The 20290-nt window shown below is 41.3% G+C and overlaps 2 protein-coding genes and 1 long non-coding RNA gene across 3 annotated transcripts; 2 read left to right on the forward strand and 1 right to left on the reverse strand.

Annotated features, from left to right (window-relative positions):
- Window positions 1-3481: 3481 nt before the first annotated feature.
- On the reverse strand, window positions 3482-8302 carry LOC135480297 (zinc finger protein 862-like). The gene is made up of 5 exons (XM_064760101.1): window positions 7524-8302; window positions 6057-7140; window positions 5478-5732; window positions 5000-5297; window positions 3482-4797 (listed from the first exon to the last, which is right to left on the reverse strand). Exons 1-5 carry the CDS (start codon window positions 7934-7936, stop codon window positions 4574-4576), a joined length of 2274 nt encoding a protein of 757 aa, XP_064616171.1. The 5' UTR covers window positions 7937-8302; the 3' UTR covers window positions 3482-4573.
- A 5299-nt stretch (window positions 8303-13601) lies between these two features.
- LOC135480394 (uncharacterized) lies at window positions 13602-14848 on the forward strand. The gene is made up of 3 exons (XM_064760224.1): window positions 13602-13846; window positions 14215-14284; window positions 14841-14848. The coding sequence occupies exons 1-3, from the start codon at window positions 13661-13663 to the stop codon at window positions 14846-14848; spliced, it is 264 nt and encodes an 87-aa protein (XP_064616294.1). The 5' UTR covers window positions 13602-13660.
- A 1032-nt stretch (window positions 14849-15880) lies between these two features.
- LOC135480414 (uncharacterized) lies at window positions 15881-19530 on the forward strand. Its single transcript, XR_010445931.1, has 3 exons — window positions 15881-15943; window positions 17979-18128; window positions 19424-19530. It is a non-coding gene; the product is annotated as an uncharacterized LOC135480414 (long non-coding RNA).
- The last annotated feature ends 760 nt before the right edge of the window (window positions 19531-20290 follow it).

Consider the following 20290-nt stretch of genomic DNA (forward strand, 5'->3'; position numbering starts at 1 on the left):
GACTGATCCAAGCACAGCTTTCACGAACTCCCATTTTCAGGCACTTCCCTGCACTTCTCAATTCACTGGTTTCAACAAGTGCGATTTTATTACTTATTCCCGTCATTTTAATAATAACTGAAATATTCCTGAGTGAGACAAAAAACACGGGATTAAATGAACATTTGGATGTTTTTCTACTGTTATGCAAGATGTTTAAAAGTTACCGTGCATGTTACACCGCATTAACATAATGATGTCCTTCATCTTCCAGATCTTTTCTGATATTATACGAACGTTTGAAATCCATGGACTTTTTAAGTGTGACATTAAATCAAACTGCCGGGCAGTAGGAGATGTTCTCCTGGACCAGTTCAGATGTTCTGTGCATTGTGATCGGAGATAAAGATCGCTCTGACCCTCACACTTGAGGGGGAAGCAGATTGTCAGGGCAGCCATTAAAAATCCATATTACATGTTTACAATCTTGAGCGTCTTCACTGTGCACAAATGAAGACCATTCGGCCAACAGTGGGAGGATTAATGACAGCAAAATCAATAATTTTATTAAACGGGGACAAAAGACCGAGGTACACGTGAATCTAGAAAGATCTTGACGCTTCATGATTCATAGTATGTATATACATCAAGGTACTGAAACCTTGTATCTTCTAATACCTTTTCAAATAAGAATTTCTGCACACTACGAACAACTTTCATACCAATATTTGTAGGATAAAACTTTGCTAATCCAAAAAAAATATGCCTAAATGAAAGCTGTTCATCTTAAAACAGATTTATTTATTTATTTATTTACTTGATTGGTGTTTTACGCCATACTCAAGACTATTTCAGTTGTGCGATGGTAGCCAGCATTATGGTGGAGGAAACCGAGCAGAGCCCTGGAGAAACCCACACGACGGCGGCCAGTATTATGGTGGAAGGAAATCGGGCAGAGCCCTGGGGAAACCCACACAATGGCGGCCAGCATTATGGTGGGAGAAAACCGAGCAGACTCCTGGGGAAACCCACAGGACAGCGGCCAGCATTATGGTGGGAGGAAACCGAGCAGAGCCCTGGAGAAACCCACACGACGGCGGCCAGTATTATGGTGGAAGGAAATCGGGCAGAGCCCTGGGGAAACCCACACAATGGCGGCCAGCATTATGGTGGGAGAAAACCGAGCAGACTCCTGGGGAAACCCACAGGACAGCGGCCAGCATTATGGTGGGAGGAAACAGAGTCCGCTGACACAACCATCTGCAGGTTGCTTGTTAAACAGATAATGTACATTTGTATGTAGATGATAAATTCTTCACTATATATATTATCGCCATGTGATTATAATGGTCAGACTGACCAGATCAAAATTGTTTGCTATCACAAAAACTACAAACAGATTGTACCTACATACAGGTGATTTTCTTTTTAAGGTACGCCTACCTCCAAAGAGCTTTTTTTACGGCTACATAAATAAACCTGTCACCATTATATGCATATAGATGAACCTGGTCATTTAACGTCAGGCTTCACATTAACAGCATACAGTGTTTTGTTTTCCCTCTGATCTTCACCTTGTCTTTAACTGTCTGTGGAATGCTCTGGTAGTACCTCACCTACCAAACTCACAAACAGGATCCACAACAGTTACAACGTCAGGAAATTCAGATGTATGCAAGCTTTTCTTCCTATACCATTTAATACTGGTTTAGTTGTTCACCATTTTGAACGTTTATATTCATAGTTTGGAGCACCTGGGTTCCTGGCGAGGAGCAGGAGGTGATCAACAAGACAGAGACTACATGAGATGAAAAGCTGATTCTTAAAGTCCAAAGTAATACAGGCCATATTTGAAGGCCAAACACATTCTGCTTACCTTTCCTGAAAGAATAATGTACCTAAAAGCTATATTTTTCATTTTTTTTAATGCTAATATCTTCTTCAATGCCTATCTAACCAGGATTAATTCGCTTTGTTTTCACTTCCAGTACATTGGTCACATGAGAGTGCACATGAGTGATTGGTTCACATCAGCTACATGTATGACATCAATGCAGAGCTAAGATGATGAACTGTAATATTTGTCAGTCCAATTTCCCTGTGATATAGCACCATCAGCTATGTCTATTATTATAACCATAAGGCATAATGCTGCTTCCCAGATCCATGACACATGCTTACTGTACATGGTCTAATATGTGCCTCCAGGTGTGCCTGTCATGAACTGATGAAAGCACTACAGAACCTACATATACAATGCATTACAAAGCCTACAATGCATTACAAAGCCTACAATGCATTACATAGCCTACAATACATTACAGAGCCTACAATGCATTACAGAGCCTACAATACATTACAGAGCCTACAATGCATTATAGAGCCTACAATACATTACAGAGCCTACAATGCATTACACAGCCTACAATGCATTACACAGCCTACAATTACAGAGCCTACAATGCATTACACAGCCTACAATGCATGAAAACCAAAGTACTATGTTAGATATACAAAAAACAACAGAACCAACTAAGGAGTATAGTAGAAATCTTTCTTACCACATCCAGTGCTCTTCACTTCACACAGCAGAAGTCGTACATGTGCAGGCTGCAAAGTGATTTAAATGCTTATTGAACACCACCAGCTGATTGACAGCACTTTATATTCTACAAAACAAACAACATCAACTTGCGCATGGCATTAATTACACCTGCATAATGAAGGGCGTGCTTTCTGCCTCACTGCATTGCCAAGTAATTTACTCAGGATGGATGCTTGATTGCATCTAAATTAATACAGTCTACAAATGGAATGCACTAACACACATAAACCTGTGCTGAATGTAATCTGCTGAGGAGGACTTAAACCACAAGCTGGCAAATAAAGAACCTGACAAAGACTTTGTCGAGCATCAAATCTCATTGTGTCAGGTACAAACTATTAAAAGTGGTGCCATACAAATTTAACATGTAAATAACTTAAGGAACATTCAGAACACCAGCTGGATTAAATGAGTTTAAAATTTGTGAGCCACGCCTCGAAGTTACTTGAACAAGCCTGAGTTCTAGTGAGACAGATTGAAAAATTGAATACTATCTTTGCACTTTCCTACTACAATGCTGAAAATCAGACACCCTCTTGTCCGAATATACTCTAATCATGATCCACGTTTCAACACTTGACCTTGGGCACCGTCATTTCAAACTAGGAGGGTTCACACACAAGTTCATCCCACTTGTCAATCAAACTTAGTAACACAGACAACACTAAAGTCACAGGAATAAATAAATAACACAACATGACCAATTCATTTAAAAACTAATAAGAAATTTGGGAAACAGGTAAACATAAATACTCTGATACAATACTCTGATGTAAACATGCTTCCCTTGGTCTGTAATTGGTCATGGTGGAATAACGTTGTATTTCAATAAGCCGAGTTGGCATTTCAGGAGTCCTGCAAGTTAACGCAGATATGGATGGGCAGGGTGAGCAGGGCATTAGCCAGGATCTGACAGTAGGGCGTCCAAAAGGCAAGGGGTTTGGGGGCTGCCGTTTGAGGCCCCCGTAAATAAGCAGGGGGTCTGCCGCGGGAGACATTTTATCGCCACTGTATCATTGAAAATCAAGACCTTTTAATAGCTTTAATTGCCATTATATCACTGGAAATAATGTATTACTATTAGAACCAAGAAATTGACAGTTTTTAGGGGCACCCAATATATCACACTTTTCCCACCAATGACTGACACTGAGTGCGAATCACTAAAAAGAGTACATAAATTTTATTTTAAACTATGTAAGGTTACAATCTGTTATACTTTGGACAACCAAGTGTGAAACAGGAGGTAGAAAAACGATTGAACTGTAAAATACACAATTCAATACAGATGCAAGGAAAACAATGGCAATTTGGCACAGCAGTTCTGACAGTTCAAGTGTGAATGCTGTGAATCAGGAAGTAGAAATAAATAAACTGTGAATAATAAAATACACAAAAATACATATAAAAGGAAAACAATCAAAATGCATGGTAATTTGGCACAGCAGGTGCATGTCACTCACAGTTACACTACTTCACATTAAAATGCAACGGAACCAAATCAGAATACAGTATACATAGCTCTTACAACTGAGACTGAGAACAGGCAAAATTATCACCACTGAATCTGTGACTTTTTAGTGAGTGACAGAGTAGTGTCACCAATCACCATACGATTTGAGCAGCTAAGTCACAGTAGGTAGAAATAAACTTTGTAAAATACAAGAAACAAAACACAATTCAATTACATGTACTATCAGTCACATATCTATGTCGCGAAATTAACTTTTGGCACAGTGACACAGTAGTGCATGTCAAACATCATTTCTGTCATCTGAATACATATATGAATACACTTTGAAAACTTACATGTTAGAAAAATATTCACAATCTAGTATACATACATATAATGTTAATACACTTTGAAACAAAAAAAAACTTTTTTTTTGGCCAACTGGTCATCACAAAATAAGCTGGTTATAGCTAAGGCAGTACGTGTAAGGTTTGTAAACACATTTCATAAACAGTGATTGAACTTCTTTGAATGTCTTAAATCCTTCTGTTTTGTTCAAAAAACAAATCTGCTGCCTCCTCAAAGGGGAACTGACAAGCTGGCCGTTTGCCGTAGCTGATCCTGATCAGGTGATCCAGGTGCTCCACCGTCAACCCCGCGCGAAGTTTGGATTTGATGCGATTCTGGGCAGAAAACACCCTTTCAGCCTCTGCATTCCCAACCATCACTGTCACACTGGCAGACATTAACTTGAACAGTTCTGTAAAAGAAACAGAAATATTGTGTTTTTTATTTTGACTGTTGCAATGCAATGCAATGATTAATTAAACGGAGCTTTCAACCCAACCTCCCCATTATTTTGGTTAACTTGACATGTTTGACGAAAGTGCTTTTGCTAGAACATGTAACATGTACATAAACATACTACATATAAAACATTTATTAAAATCAGTTTTTCTCACCTGGAAATATCTGCCTGTTGCCTAATCTGTCCCTGGCATCAAAGATCTTTTCAAAGAGTTCAATGGGTCTCAGAAATCTAGGTGTCGCTGCACCCTCGTCACTCCTATTTCTATGAAGCACTCGCTTGAAGGGCAAGAACTCTCCTCTTGCAACATCTGGATCAACGATCCTGTCAAAACGAACACCATCAGCATTTTCCTTAGATTCTCCATAGAACTCCAACAGTGTGTTGAGATGGCTGTTGCCCCAGTGAAATAGGTCTTCTGGATTTTGAGGATAGGCCATGGGATCAAATACCTGTCAATAGAACATAACACAATGAATATACATGTACACATCATGATGTGAAGCTTTTGTTTTTAGCGTGATATAATTCAGACATGGTCAGTATTAAAGTATTACATTAAATACTTAATGACTAAGTAATAGTGCACATGATATGTATGGAGGATTACATCAGAATGAAACAAGTTTCACCTGCATGGCATTCAAGAGGGTGACTTGTGGAAAACGACTCTCAAGATTATCCAGTATTTCTTGGATGAAATCCCGTCGCACTTCTTGGAAACGCTCTGTCAGAGGTTGATGCTGCCCTCGTCCTGTAGGTAGCATTCTGATGCGCTGGCCCCTGAAGACTTCTGGATCACCTGCCTGAAGTTGTGCCATCATTGCTCCTAGATGTGGACCATCCTGTGTTTGCATTGCCTGAAGGGTGTCTCTACAGTCCTTCAGCTGTAAATTATAAAACCATACAGATACAGAATTTACAGAAATACATTTATGTGTACAACATATGACATAAACATCATACATGTATATATAATATACATATATATATAAATGTATATACATGTCAAAGCAAATATATATTCAAGTTCTTACAAAAATTGATGTATCATTTTAATTTTTAACCATATGTTTCAATATCAGTCTAACTTGATTGACCATGTCAATAACTGAGAGTAATGACTTTGGTCATCATTATTAGTTACCAGTACACAAATATGACAAGATTCCTTTTTTGAAGACAAAAATGCCTGTTTTAGTGTTACTTACTGAGCCCTGGATAGCACTGAAGCTGACGTCGCGGAACTGGAACAGTTTGCTGAGGTGGTGGATGGCTGCTAAAATGTCAGCAGTCAGGAACAGAAGGCCGAGGTAGAGGAAGGAAGTCAGCTGCTGCAGTAAACCCACTGCCACTGGGTCACCCCTGTCTGCCTCCTGGCTAAGAAAGACTGTCAATGGTTCATAATTTTTGATAAGAGCCAGAACCGATTCCCCCATGGACAGCCATCTTATCTCAAACACCCTCTTAAATTTTACACTGTCTGCCTCTAGGAGTATTGCGATTTCTTTAAACTCCTGGTGTTTCTTTGGGGATTGGTTTATATAGCTGTACACAGCTGACAGTATTTTGTTGACTGTTTCCATTTCTGGAAAAGTTTTACAGGCCTGTGATACTGCCAAGTTGAGCCTGTGACAGACACAATGCACATACGTACAGTGGGGGTTTTCTTTTTCCACCAGACTTCGCAGACCATTCCTTTCCCCAGACATGACAGACGCCCCATCAGCGCCAAGGCCCATAACCTTTTTCCACGGAACATCCAGTTTCTTCGCCACAATATTCAGTGCCTCAAAACTGGCAACAGCCGTACCGTCCTCAATTCTTTCAAGTGACAAAAAGTCTGTTGTGACACGGCCCTCCTTAGTAATATGCCTGACAATGACTGCGACATGTTTTTCCTGTGCCCTGTCTGTACTTTCATCAATCCCAATACCAATAGTTGGGGACTGACGGATCCCGGACTTGAGCTGCCTCCAAATGACCTTGCTCAAACATTCAGTCAACTGATTGTACACATCTGGGCTTGTGTACTTTGCATTTTTTCCCCTGTTCAAGAATTTAGCCTCCTTCAAGTTTAACTCCTGCAAAAAGTTGATCAGGCTGCCATACTTCCTGTTGGGCATTTCTTCTGTAGCAAGCCAGTAAGCTGTTTTAAGCGCAGTCACTATTGCTTTTCTCCTTTCCTCCCTTTCCTTCCGCCACTGGGTATTAAGAGAAACCTGTCCAGGCTGACTTCCAGCAGCTGCGGTTTTGTGAGCATCTGAAGCAACATGCTCCTTTACGGTCTTTAATCTAAAGAAAAAATAAATAAATCTATATGAAGTATGTTGTCACTGTTAAATTTAATAACTGAAACAAAGCAGGCATTTATCTTTTGAGATCAGTCAATCTTAATTTTTTTTCTCCATTTTTAAGTACACTATAGCCAGTATAGGCCTTATCACTATCATATGATCATTCAATCAAAGTGAGTGTAAAACTCACATTGATACTGATTAGGCCTATACTGTAGATACTGGTTTTACTGACATATTGACAAATCAAGTGTCGATTTATTTTATGTAGAAATTACAATGTAACTTGTAAGACGAGTAAACCGATATGGGTACCAAAGTTTGAGCTGACACTAGCCTAACATAACAAGTGACAGTAGTAGTGACAGAATACAATCGTACCTGAAATTGTTATTTCCGGTTGACCACGAACCTTCTACTCCGAATTCTCTACAGTCTTTGCACACCATAACATTCTCAACTTCATCATATTCCAGCCATGGGAATTGGTCGAGCCAGGAATTTGGAAATTTCCGAACACGACCACTTTGTTCTGGGGCAGCGTTCGTCTCGCGGCGTTCACCACTGACACTCCAGCTCGGCCCACTGGCGCTGGCAGTAGGCCTACTAGTACTGGTCTGTGGGCTGGGACTCGCCGTGCCTGTCGCGCGCTTAATGGGACTCCTGTCTCGTGGGTCGCCTACAATTTCTTCATCGCCGTCACTCTCGCTGCTGACATCGACATGGCTACTGCTGCTACTGGGATTTGTTATTTCTTTTGACCGAAAAAAGTCCGTAATTTTCCCTTTCGACATGCCTACAACTAGTAAAAACCCATCGCACAAACTGACAATTTAATGAGCACGTGTGAAAGAAAAAGTTCTCGGACTACGCAGTTGCAATCCCAATCGTCAATCTTCGGGTTTTGCCAATCCTTTCCGGTCGGCACTGTGTACAGAGTGCGAGTCTGAAGCCCTTCTCAAAATTAACCCGCGAACTTTACTTTTATTGTACCTTAAAATATCGTATTTTGACGAAAGTAGTTCGGATCCATATCCTTACTCGGTCATTTTCAGATGATTTTGTCACTGATTACGAGCGCCAATGCAGACAACAACAACAACGCAACCTCACGTATGTTTCGATGGAACGATCTTGAATATATTAATTTTGTTTTTACCCCCCCCCCCAAAAAAAAATGTTGATTCAAAATTTTGCCCGTCCAAAATACCACTTTTGGCTGGATTGCCCGTCCAGTTGGACGGGTGGACGGGTGTCTGGCTAACGCCCTGAGGGTGAGGTCTCTCGCAAAGACGGATCTGTCAGCCTGGCATATAATCACACCGTGTCTTAGCCATGTTAGTTCATCAGAGCCCCCACCCTGTTTCACCAGCTGCGTGATTTACGCGAGATTCCTGAAATGCTGACTTGGCTAGTACAAGCAACAATGAACAGTCGTGCAATGGCCGTAACATATCACATTTTCAGGGCTTTGGACAACAGGTTTAACCATGATAAGGAACGTGCTGATGGCCGAAAATAACTAACACCAGAAAGAAATCAATGTCGCAAGTTTGGTCACACGGTGCTATATTTGTCGAAGGCATCTCATCGAGTTTGACAAGGGCAATGAAATAAGGACAAGTCTATGTCATAAGCCAGATTCAGATGATCCAATTTAGGGGAAGCTATGATCACATGAAATGGCACATGTCGTATTTTCATTTGACTCAGTAGCTGAATTCAACCGATTCACACAACAATTGCACCATGTGAATGCAGCTTTACATATATAAGCAGCTAATCTGCTTTTCAGATGCTCATGCACACATCGTTGGTAGCTGATCTGCTTTTCAGATGCTCATGCATGCACCGTTGGTAGCTGATCCGCTTTTCAGATGCTCATGCACACATCGTTGGGAGCTGATCTGCTTTTCAGATGCTCATGCATGCATTGTTGGGAGCTGATCCGCTTTTCAGATGCTCATGCATGCATAGTTGGGAGCTGATCTGCTTTTCAGATGCTCATGCAAGCACTGTTGGCAGCTGATATGCTTTTCAGATGCTCATGAATGCATTGTTTGTAGCTGATCCACTTTTCAGACGCTCATGCACGCATCGTTGGGAGCTGATCTGCTTTTCAGATGCTCATGCAGGCATCATTGGTAGCTGATCTGCTTTTCAGACCCTCATGCATGCATCATTTGTAGCTCATCCGCTTTTCAGATGCTCATGCCCGCATTGTTGGGAGCTGATCTGCTTTTCAGATGCTCATGCATGCATAGTTGGGAGCTGATCCGCTTTTCAGATGCTCATGCCCGCATTGTTGGGAGCTGATCTGCTTTTCAGATGCTCATGCACGCATTGTTGGGAGCTGATCCACTTTTCAGATGGTCATGCATGCACTGTTAGCAGCTGATCCGCTTTTCAGATGCTCATGCACGCATTCTTGGTAGCTGATCTGCTTTCCAGATGCTCATGCATGCATTGTTGGCAGCTGATCCGCTTTTCAGATGCTCATGCACGCATCGTTGGGAGCTGATCTGCTTTTCAGACGCTCATGCATGCATCATTGGTAGCTGATCTGCTTTTCAGACGCTCATGCATGCATCATTGGTAGCTCATCCGCTTTTCAGATGCTCATGCCCGAATTGTTGGGAGCTGATCCGCTTTTCAGATGCTCATGCATGCATAGTTGGGAGCTGATCCAGCGGATCTTTTCAGATGCTCATGCATGCATTGTTGGTAGCTCATCCGCTTTTGAGATGCTCATGCACACATCGTTGGGAGCTGATCCGCTTTTCAGACGCTCATGCACGCACCGTTGGGAGCTCATCCGCTTTTCAGATACTCATGCACACATCGTTGGGAGCTGATCTGCTTTTCAGACGCTCATGCACGCATCGTTGGGAGCTCATCCGCTTTTCAGATGCTCATGCATGCATTGTTGGGAGCTGATCCGCTTTTCAGATACTCATGCATGCATTGTGGGAAGCTGATCTGTTTTTCAGATGCTCATGCACGCATCGTTGGTAGCTGATCTGCTTTTCAGATACTCATGCATGCATTGTTTGTAGCTGATCTGTTTTTCAGATACTCATGCACGCACCGTTGGTAGCTGATCTGCTTTTCAGATACTCATGCATGCATTGTTTGTAGCTGATTTGCTTTTCAGATACTCATGCACACATCGTTGGTAGCTGATCTGCTTTTCAGATACTCATGCACACATCGTTGGTAGCTCATCCGCTTTTCAGACGCTCATGCACGCACCGTTGGGAGCTGATCCGCTTTTCAGATACTCATGCATGCATTGTTTGTAGCTGATTTGCTTTTCAGATACTCATGCACACATCGTTGGTAGCTGATCTGCTTTTCAGATGCTCATGCATGCATTGTTGGTAGCTGATCTGCTTTTCAGATGCTCATGCACGCATTGTTGGTAGCTGATCTGCTATTCAGATGCTCATGCATACATTGTGAAAAACAGATTTGAAAGAACTGATGTGATTATTTATACATTTATCACATCATATCAATCTCAACTTATTGTGAATCTCTTTAAAATCAGGTCGTATGTATAGGGCCTGTGAGGGACACAAGTTCCCGAGAGTTCCGTGTGGGGGCATTCGCGCATATTACGCAACACTTGTGAGCAAAGGCTGTGTATCGCCAGGGTTCAAACCCCAACTTCCGGTGCATATGTGAGTGAACCCATTCGGAACTCCTGTGAACTAGTGTCCCTCATAGGCCTTGCATCACTTTGTGGTTCGCTGATCTAATTTTAATGAGACTGTATAAATCTTCAACCCTTCCAACCAGTAAAGCCTTATTTTCAGCGCAATTTAAGCAAAAAAATGATGCTGAAACTGATCTGTTTGTGTCATTGAAGATGTAAGCTTCATAAAACTCTGCAGACTATTTCTCAGCACCCCATATTTCTCTCAGAATGTTTTAAAACATTGGTTGCAGAGGCCGTTGAAAAAAGTAATCAACCCAAATTCAAGTTCCGCTTCTTTTTCGTCTGGTGTCACACCGATGAACTTGACTATACTCCAGAGGATTACCTGCTAAAGTCACGAGTTTGACAAAGCTGTCACAAAGCTGACTCAAGCGACGCATTTATTGACCATGTCCATGGTAACTGTCTTCAGCCAGACGAGCAGGTTATGACAGCTACCGGTACCAAAAGTTAGTCATCCTAAAAATAAAGGCAAGTGAAGCTTCAGTCAAGTTTGCCAAACGTTTACGAATTCTCACCACGTCATTCCTCGGACCTGAGACAATGCTTCGCCAATTTGTACCCGTCTCGCAAAGAGCTCTTCGTCTACTTCACACTCGATAGTGCACCGTCTCTGCCTCCACGTGACAAGTCCAATTCCTTGATTTTCCGCGGCGGGTGCACTTCTTCGCTTTCCAACACATAAGAAGGCCTTAACAAAGGGGAGGCCACTCCTAATGTCATTTATTACACAGTTTTCTGGCATGCCAAATCAAGCTCACAAATCACTAATCTTAACTTCAAAACGTTTTACTGTGCTGAAATTGTGACTTGCTTGAAAAATTTTTGCACTAAGTATTAAGAGTTGTCTTATATCTTCATGATAAAAATGAAAGTTAGCATTTATAAATTCTTAATTCAATTTCAGGGATAACTGCACAAGTTCCAAGACAGTTTCGTGATCCCTGGGTATGGAATCCATTAAAAGGTTATAACACCACAACCTGTTCACCAAAACCCAGTGCCTGTCAGAAGATTAAATTTTTAAATTAGCCTTCGTTTGTTTGTATTTTAGATGGAAAGTAACAAAATCTGCATGCGATTTAACTGTGATGGCAATAAGATATGCTACAATCAGCATTAATAAATATATGCATGGGGAGCTAGCCTCTGTTGCCGAGGTGGTTAGCATACAATTGCGGCGCGTTGACCCAGAAACCTCTCAAAAATGTGAGTTCAAATCCAGCTCTTGCCAGCTTCCTCTCCGGTGGTACTTGGGAAAGTCTGTCAGCAGACCTGCGCATGGTCGTGAGTTTCCCCGGGCTATGTCCGGTTTTCTCCCACCATGATGCTGACCGCCGTCGTATACCAGTAAGTGAAATATTCTTGAGTAGGCCTGCGGCGTGAAACACCAATCAAATAATAAAAAATAAATAATAAATGTATATTTTTAGCTTTTCTAAGTATTATCCTTTCCGTCAGTCCTTCTTTGTCGTTTTATTCAAATAATACAGAATACATAGCTAGTCTCCTTAATTGCCTTGTTAACGAACTGCGTTCAACTGCGTTCAACTGCGTTTGAATTCTTAGGTGTACTTTATGAAGCAAACTGACAGTGGCAGGTAGGCTTACTCTGGCGCCATATCACCTATTTCCCCCCTCACATTCACTCATAGACGACATTTTTTGTGAACATTACTTTTTTTCGCCTGTAGTAAGAACAATTTAACCCATGAAATCTGTGTTTAGAGTGGGAAAATCTAATTTTGATTTAATTTTTTAAATCTAATAAGGAATTGATTTCCTTAAAGCCCTCCATGGGATTCAAACGTTTGAGTACATTTAACTCTCTACAGGAACCTACAAAAAATATCTAAAAAATAAATGAAAGTATTTTAATGCACATTTTTTACTTGTCCGTCTGATGAACCTTACTTCATTTCCTTCATTGTCAGAGTAATTGGGACCCACTGCTCGGTTTAATCGACCTTGACCAATGAGACCGCATGCACATTCAGATCAAACTATTTCGGCTGCGGCCCGAAGTCAGAGAAGGTTTAATTGTCAGATAAATAATGAAGGGCGGTGGTTTCCTGTCGATGACTTTGTCGGGATTCCTCTACTCATACACACTCATAAACTGGCCTAAATAAAATCAGATCCAGCAAGTCCCGTGCGGCTAGGGAAAGCGAGGAACGGTTTTAAACCTGACCTTGGATCTTGAATTACCAGATTCCTCCGACTTATTCCCGCGTCGCTGAGGTCGGACCTTAGTGACAATATGCCAATCAACTGGATTCCATAGTTGCTGAATGTAAATCGACCAACACGCGATTTCAGAGTTACATCCCGCAACTATTGTCTTCCTGCATTGTGTTCCCCCAGGCTCTGCCCGGTTTCCACCCACCATAATGTTGGCTGCCGTCGTATAAGCGAAATATTCTTGAGTACGACGTAAAACACCAATCAAATAAATAAATAAAATACATGGTAAGAGAGTCAGCCAAGGAACCAACCAAATTACTCTGGACGGAAGCGCCTCTAGTAGCCCGGAACTAGGATAACGTATGTACACAGAAACGGCCCTCGGGGTGACGTCAGCACTTTCACTCACTCTTTAGTGAACGGCTGACGTTTGTGACGTATACATCATAGCAGACTATACTTCTAAGACGTCACAAACTCCACGTAGCAACAGCAAGATAGCGAAGGTAGCAGACGAGTCACAGCATCAAATAAACAGGGCTTTGTAAACTTTGGATCCAGGAAAGGGCAATCTTATTTTCTCGGTGCAGACGTTTGAATCTCATTATCCAGAATGGCGAACATATATACCAAAAGGTCGCATTATCCGAGAACAACAATGGCGAATAATTACCGACCCATTATTACAGAAGGAAAGCTGCCTAAGATCTGCAGGCCTCAGCCCCGACTTCTGTCTCCAGATCGTAGCCTGAACCCTCATCCCCAGGGATTATCATTCCAGGTCCCGGATGGAAAAGCGGTAAGCTTTCCAAAAAATAATACAGAATAAATAAATAAATAATGATGATTTTGATTGATTGGTGTTTTACGCCGTACTCAAGAATATTTCACTTATACGACGGCGGCCAGCATTATGGTGGGTGGAAACCGGGCACAGCCCGGGGGAAACCCACGACCATCCGCAGAATAAATAATGAAATAAATAAATAAATAAAATATGAAATAAACTGAATTAATAGTAGCCTTCAGTACCAATAATAAAATAAATCAATAAATAGTAATAATGATTTGAGTTTGAACCTGAAACTTTACTTAGGTCTAACTGAATCTGTTACATGATGACCATGATAAAATGTCGACAACTTGTTCTTGCCTTTTCTTTTGCAGGCATTCAGTATCTGGAACAAAGACTTCGAGGTCATAAAGCAGAAGCTGCCCTTGATGCTCAGATATCAACGTATGGACCACTTCCGTTTTATTTGTTTATTTATTTTATTTAGTTATTTACTGATGTTTTACGCTTTACTTAAGAATATTTCATTCAGAACAGGGAACAAAGCATAGAGTGCATCCCCATCATGCATGTATCAACAGATAAAAAATCTGATGTGCATCACGTGATCATAGGGATAAAGCGTATATTATGTTATATGGACCGATGACCACAAAGCTGTTGTCACACCAACTGACGATGGATTTTAAGTCCCAAGACGTGGTAGAAAAAAGCACATCGTTTTGATGTGTGATGCTGTGATACCGCGTAACTTAGCTAATACCGCGTGGCTTTAAAAGGGAAAAAGAGATAACAATGATGACAAAATCAGACGAACGTGAATATGGCCTCAATGTATTCCGATTTTTTCTTTCAAGAGAGAATATTTTTTTGTGTAGTGGGTAATTGGGACCACATCTTGGTATACTAATATATCGTCTTTGTATAATAATGTTCTAAATGAGGAGGTGACGCATGTCTGATAAATTTATTCGAATGTAAATTTGCTGTTTATATCCAGGCACATGAATTTAATCTGAATTATGATAATATTTATGAATATATTAAAATGTAAATATGATCACAAGAACACATTTGTTGGCTGAAAAGAGCAAATTCTAGTGCAAATATATTTGTAAAACTTGTGTTACATTCTCAGTTATGACATTATTATACAAAAACATAACGTACCAAGAGGTGGTCCCAAATACCCACCAATTATTTTCAGGTGTTTTCAACTTCTTATTTTCAACTTCACTCTTTCAGCTGAACTTTGTATAATTTTTATGTTTTCTCCACCTTTAAGAAGCACACGATCTATACGTGATACATACTGTATGCTTATGTAACAGGTAGGGTGATATGTAAGCGTTATTTACCCACCTGGGTAGTTAGTATACATGCACTCACCTGGGTAGTCAGCATACATGCACTCACCTGGGTTATCTGTGAGGACATGCACTCACCTGGGTTATCTGTGAGGACATGCACTCACCTGGGTTATCTGTGAGGATATGCACTCACCTGCCTAATATGTGAGGACATGCACTCACCTGGATAGTCAGCATACATGCACTCACCTGCGTAATCTGTGAGGACATGCACCCACCTGGGTAATTAGTATACATGCACTCACCTGGGTAATCTGTAAGGACATGCATTCACCTGCGTAATCTGTGAGGACATGCAACCACCTGGATAGTCAGCATACTTGCACTCACCTGGGTAATCCGTCAGGACATGCACTCACCTGGGTAGTCAGCATACATGCACTCACCTGAGTAATCTGTCAGGACATACACTCTCCTGGGTAGACAGCATACATGCGCTCACCTGGGTTACCTGTGAGGACATGCACTGACTTGGGTAGTTAGTGTACATGAACTCACCTGCGTAATCTGTTAGGCCATGCGCTCGCCTGGGTAATCTGTGAGGACATGCACTCACCTGGGTAAGCTATGAGGCCATGCACTCACCTGGGCAATCTGTGAGGACATGCACTCATCTGCGTAATATCTGATGACAAGTACTCACCTGCTAAATTCATTTCTTTTCGTGCAGGATGGGTGAATTTCAGCGCACCTTTCGAGTCAGACGTGCCGGAAGTGGAGTTTAAGCGAACCAGTAAGTATACACAGCAACATACCGCTGCCAGAAATGAACTTGAATTTAAATGCTTAGGTTTGTAGTTTTAAGTGTTGAAAAGCAGCTTTACAATGACACATTTCACACTCAAACTCTTCACTTTCGACTGAAGGTACTGATAAGGGGGTTTTGATTAGTTCGCTTCGAAATAAACCCCGCGTTCTTCAGCATGATTTCGGTCATATCCCCTTGGATTTCTCTGTTCTCTACACTTCCATTCCTGGCAAAGATTTAACTGATATTACTAATTACTAATGTTTTTAATAAAACTGGTAACTGCCACATTAACGTGAAAGCAAGAAATACTTCATCGTGGATACCTTTCATGGGGTGTTTCGTTGGTCATTGTGTTGCTTGAATTTCTCATTAATAACATCTCTGAAATTCGGGAAATATATAAATATGTCTATAGGTATCCCAATTGGTACAAATTTTGAGCCCCTTTCCCCCCCCCCCCCCCCTCTTTTTTTTTTTTTTTGGCTGACCAGTACCTGTTCTCGTATTGATACGACTATATGCAGAAACTATTAAAGAGTAATCCTCACCAGGTCCGATCTAAACGGTATATTGATAATCTGCTGGTCTTAAACAATCCTATATAGCGAAGGCTGTGAAAGATATATCCATCCTTCGCTGGATTTAAAGGAAACCACTGACTATCCACATGGTACATCTTATGTGGAACTATCTTTGTACAAATACCAAAACGTTTTCCTCTCTCACAGACTTGACAAGAGAGATAGTTTCAGTTTGTACACTCTTCATTATCCTTACTTGGATAGCAATATACTGAATATGGCGTGTGCATATCTTTCCTTGTAGCATTTTGTTACATTCAGTGTGTCATGTGACGATTTCAGCGTCACGAGTTATAACCACATAAACTAGTTTGTCAGTGTTTAACCCCTCAAACGCCTTCACTCTAATTTGGTTAAGTTTTACACTGTGTACAATTCTCTTGTAAGTAAATAGGAACAGAGCTTCCAGAATCTCTGGCACCTTTTTTCCCCCATAACTGCGTCTAATTCCGCTTAACTCTGGGGCTAGAGGCTGTATATTCATCCTGTTAAATTAGATCGCCACGTTAGATATATGAACAGTTGCAATCAAAGAGCAACAGAGACATATGTTTTATTTCGACCTTCGCTAGCTATAACAATATAATTAAAGACGTGCGGCACAGAGGGTAAAACCAGAACACCGACGATAGTGTGACAGTGGGAAAATGGCCACCAAGTGTCTTTGAAAACCCCTGACTTCTCTTTGCATGATTCCGTCCTATTTTCGTACTCTTAGTTCTTTGGTGGTTTGTGTTACACGTCGTTTTGGGAATTGTCCTTGCAATTATTGACCTTGTTGGTTGACAACTGATACACGAATGTCTGTTTCGACGCATACACATGTTACTGGTGAAATACGGCCTCTTGTCACCTTACCTCAGTTAGGATTTTATTCTAACTGTTTATGTACATGCATAAATAGTAGCAAATCACACGCCCTTTCAAGCCCTTCACTAATGAGATCGCTGTGAGTTCAAGTCCAGCACATGCTGGCTTCCTCGAGAAGCCTACCATCAACCTGCGAATGATCGTGGGTTTCCTCGGGGCTCTGCCCGGTTTCCTCCCACCATAATGCTGACCGCCTTCGTATAAATGAAATATTCTTGGGTACGGCGTAAAACACAAATTAAATACAATTAAATACGTACAGCATAGAGAGTAAGACCAGAGCAGCGATGGCAGTGTAATAGCTGGCAAATGGTCACACGTAACCGGTGAAATAGAGCCTATAGTTATAAATACATGAAATTACACGTAAATAACTTTTATAATGTCACTAAAATACGGAAAGATGAACGCCGCATTTGTAAACCTTAATGAATTCAACCAAATGTGTAGTACGGAATTGCTCATCACAAACCCAAACATGCATAAAACAAAGAGAACAGCTGTCTTGTATCTAATACTATATGATATTATGTAAGACTAAACTATTCTTGTTTTCTCTTCACCAGGAGAAATACCCAAAATGCAGTTCGCGTTGAACACAACATACCGGAGGTCCTACCAGAGTCCGGACGTACTCCCGGAACTAAAGGACAAGCAGAAAACCGGCCGATTCGGCAACACGCCCGCCATGGTTGTCAAGCCGGCACGAGGCATCGGTAAGGAAGCGATGTTAATTGCTATTTATAAGACGTCACTGGTCTAGAATGTGTCAAAATGCTTTGTTGTCGTCACATTTAACATATAATAATATGTAAAACACCTTATGTTCAGGGTGGACAGTGTAGTAACGAGAGGCTTCAAAGTTTCCGCGAGCTGCAGTCAGTTTTAATAGTTCATGTAGTAGGATGTGTGTGGGTGGGGGGGGAGAGATGGAGGTAGGGTGTGGGATTGACTGTAAAGGAATGACGAGGATCGAAGATACCAAATGGGTTTCCCTGAAAACCCTGAAATAGTGGACAAAGTTATGTATACCTGATTTTAGCAACGTTCGACTCTTTGAACCATGATTTTAATGCGATGCCTTAATTTCCATGGATTCCAGCCTTTGTGGCGAACACCGTATTTTTCTAGGGGCAAAATATGGCGCCGACAGTTTTTGCATTATTTAGTATGCAAAATGAATTATGGATACATTACTCGACCAGGAAGACTAAACTGTCTATAAGCTCAAGAGAATTAATTGCTATGTGTGATAATTAAATTGGGGCCATTAGTCCTCGAGAAACGCATGCACGCAAAATTCCCAAATAGTACCTTATATTCGGTTATATGTCGTTTTGTGTATATATTAACTGCAGCTTTGCTGTGGTTTGTGTGACTTGGGGTGGTATTGAACTAGCTCCACTCGCACATAAAGCGGAAACTTAAAATGAATGTTCCCAAAACAAAGAGCATTTACAAGGACGTGGACACACTGCTTGTACAAACTGGCCAATCACCTTTGAATAATCCTCTCATGAGATTGGTCGACCACTCGCGTGAAGGTTTGCTTCATAATCCTCCATGCTTAGTTCACCAATCACGTTGAACTTCTGGGGAAAATCCTCCAATGCCTGGTATAGCAATCGTGTGGTGTGGCTGTTGCAAAGGGAACAAAGCTGGTGTTCCCGGATAATTGTAAATCCTCTCGATTACAGCGGTGCGAAATACTTAGCCTATATGTACAAAAGTCAAATGTGCCTGCTGGCTTCCTCTCCGGCCGTAAGTGGGAAGGTCTTCCAGCAACCTGCGGATAGTCGTGGGTTTTCCCCGGGCTCTGCCCGGTTTCCGCCCGCCATAATGCTGGCCGGCGTCGTATAAGTGAAATATTCTTGTGTACGGCGTAAAAGACCAATCAAATAAATAAAATAAATAAATCAAATGTGCCCGTCGGACTACAATACTGTTTTATACTCAACGTACGAATTTGAAATGCTATTTTAAACAAAAAATATTTCCCTTTTATTTCCAGTTCCAGAGGCAAGAGCACCGCAATATTCACCGTACGAAACTCACTAGATCCAAGTCCACACTGACAAGGCTTCACTAATTTGTAAACCGACTGTCTAGATAATTAAGTGGAATAAACTCGTAAAACACATGTACACTTGCGTTTTAGTCAACTTTCTTGAAATTTATATTTCACTGAATTATAGAATTTAAATGACAAGAATTATAGGCCTATCATATAATTATGAAATAAACGTATATTCATGAACCATTGAAACTTTGGTGTTTAAAATGGTGTTATCATTCTAAAATGGGAGTTGAATCTTTGCCAAATATAGTGCATCAATTTCACACAAGTTCGCATAGAATGATTTCCTTCGTAGTTATTTACGTCATCATATACATGGCATCCGAATGGGTATCATGTATACATACGGACACACGGCATGGCTATAGGCATACCCACAACGTCCGTCCATGTATACATCAATTTCACACAAGTTCGCACAGAATGATTTCCTTCGCAGTTATTTACGTCATCATATACATGGCATCCGAATGGGTATCATGTATACATACGGACACACGGCATGGCTATGGGCATACCCACCACGTCCGTCCATGTATACACACGGACACACGGCATAGGCTATGGGCATACCCACCACGTCCGTGCATGTATACACACGGACACACGGCATGGCTATGGGCATACCCACCACGTCCATTCATGTATACACACGGACACACGGCATGGCTATAGGCATACCCACCACGTCCGTCCATGTATACACATGGACACACGGTATGGCTTTGGGCATACCCACCACGTCCGTTCATGTATACACACGGACACACGGCATGGCTATGGGCATACCCACCACGTCCG

Source organism: Liolophura sinensis, chromosome 13, assembly GCF_032854445.1.
Source record: "Liolophura sinensis isolate JHLJ2023 chromosome 13, CUHK_Ljap_v2, whole genome shotgun sequence".
Classification (NCBI taxonomy): Eukaryota; Metazoa; Mollusca; class Polyplacophora; order Chitonida; family Chitonidae; genus Liolophura; species Liolophura sinensis.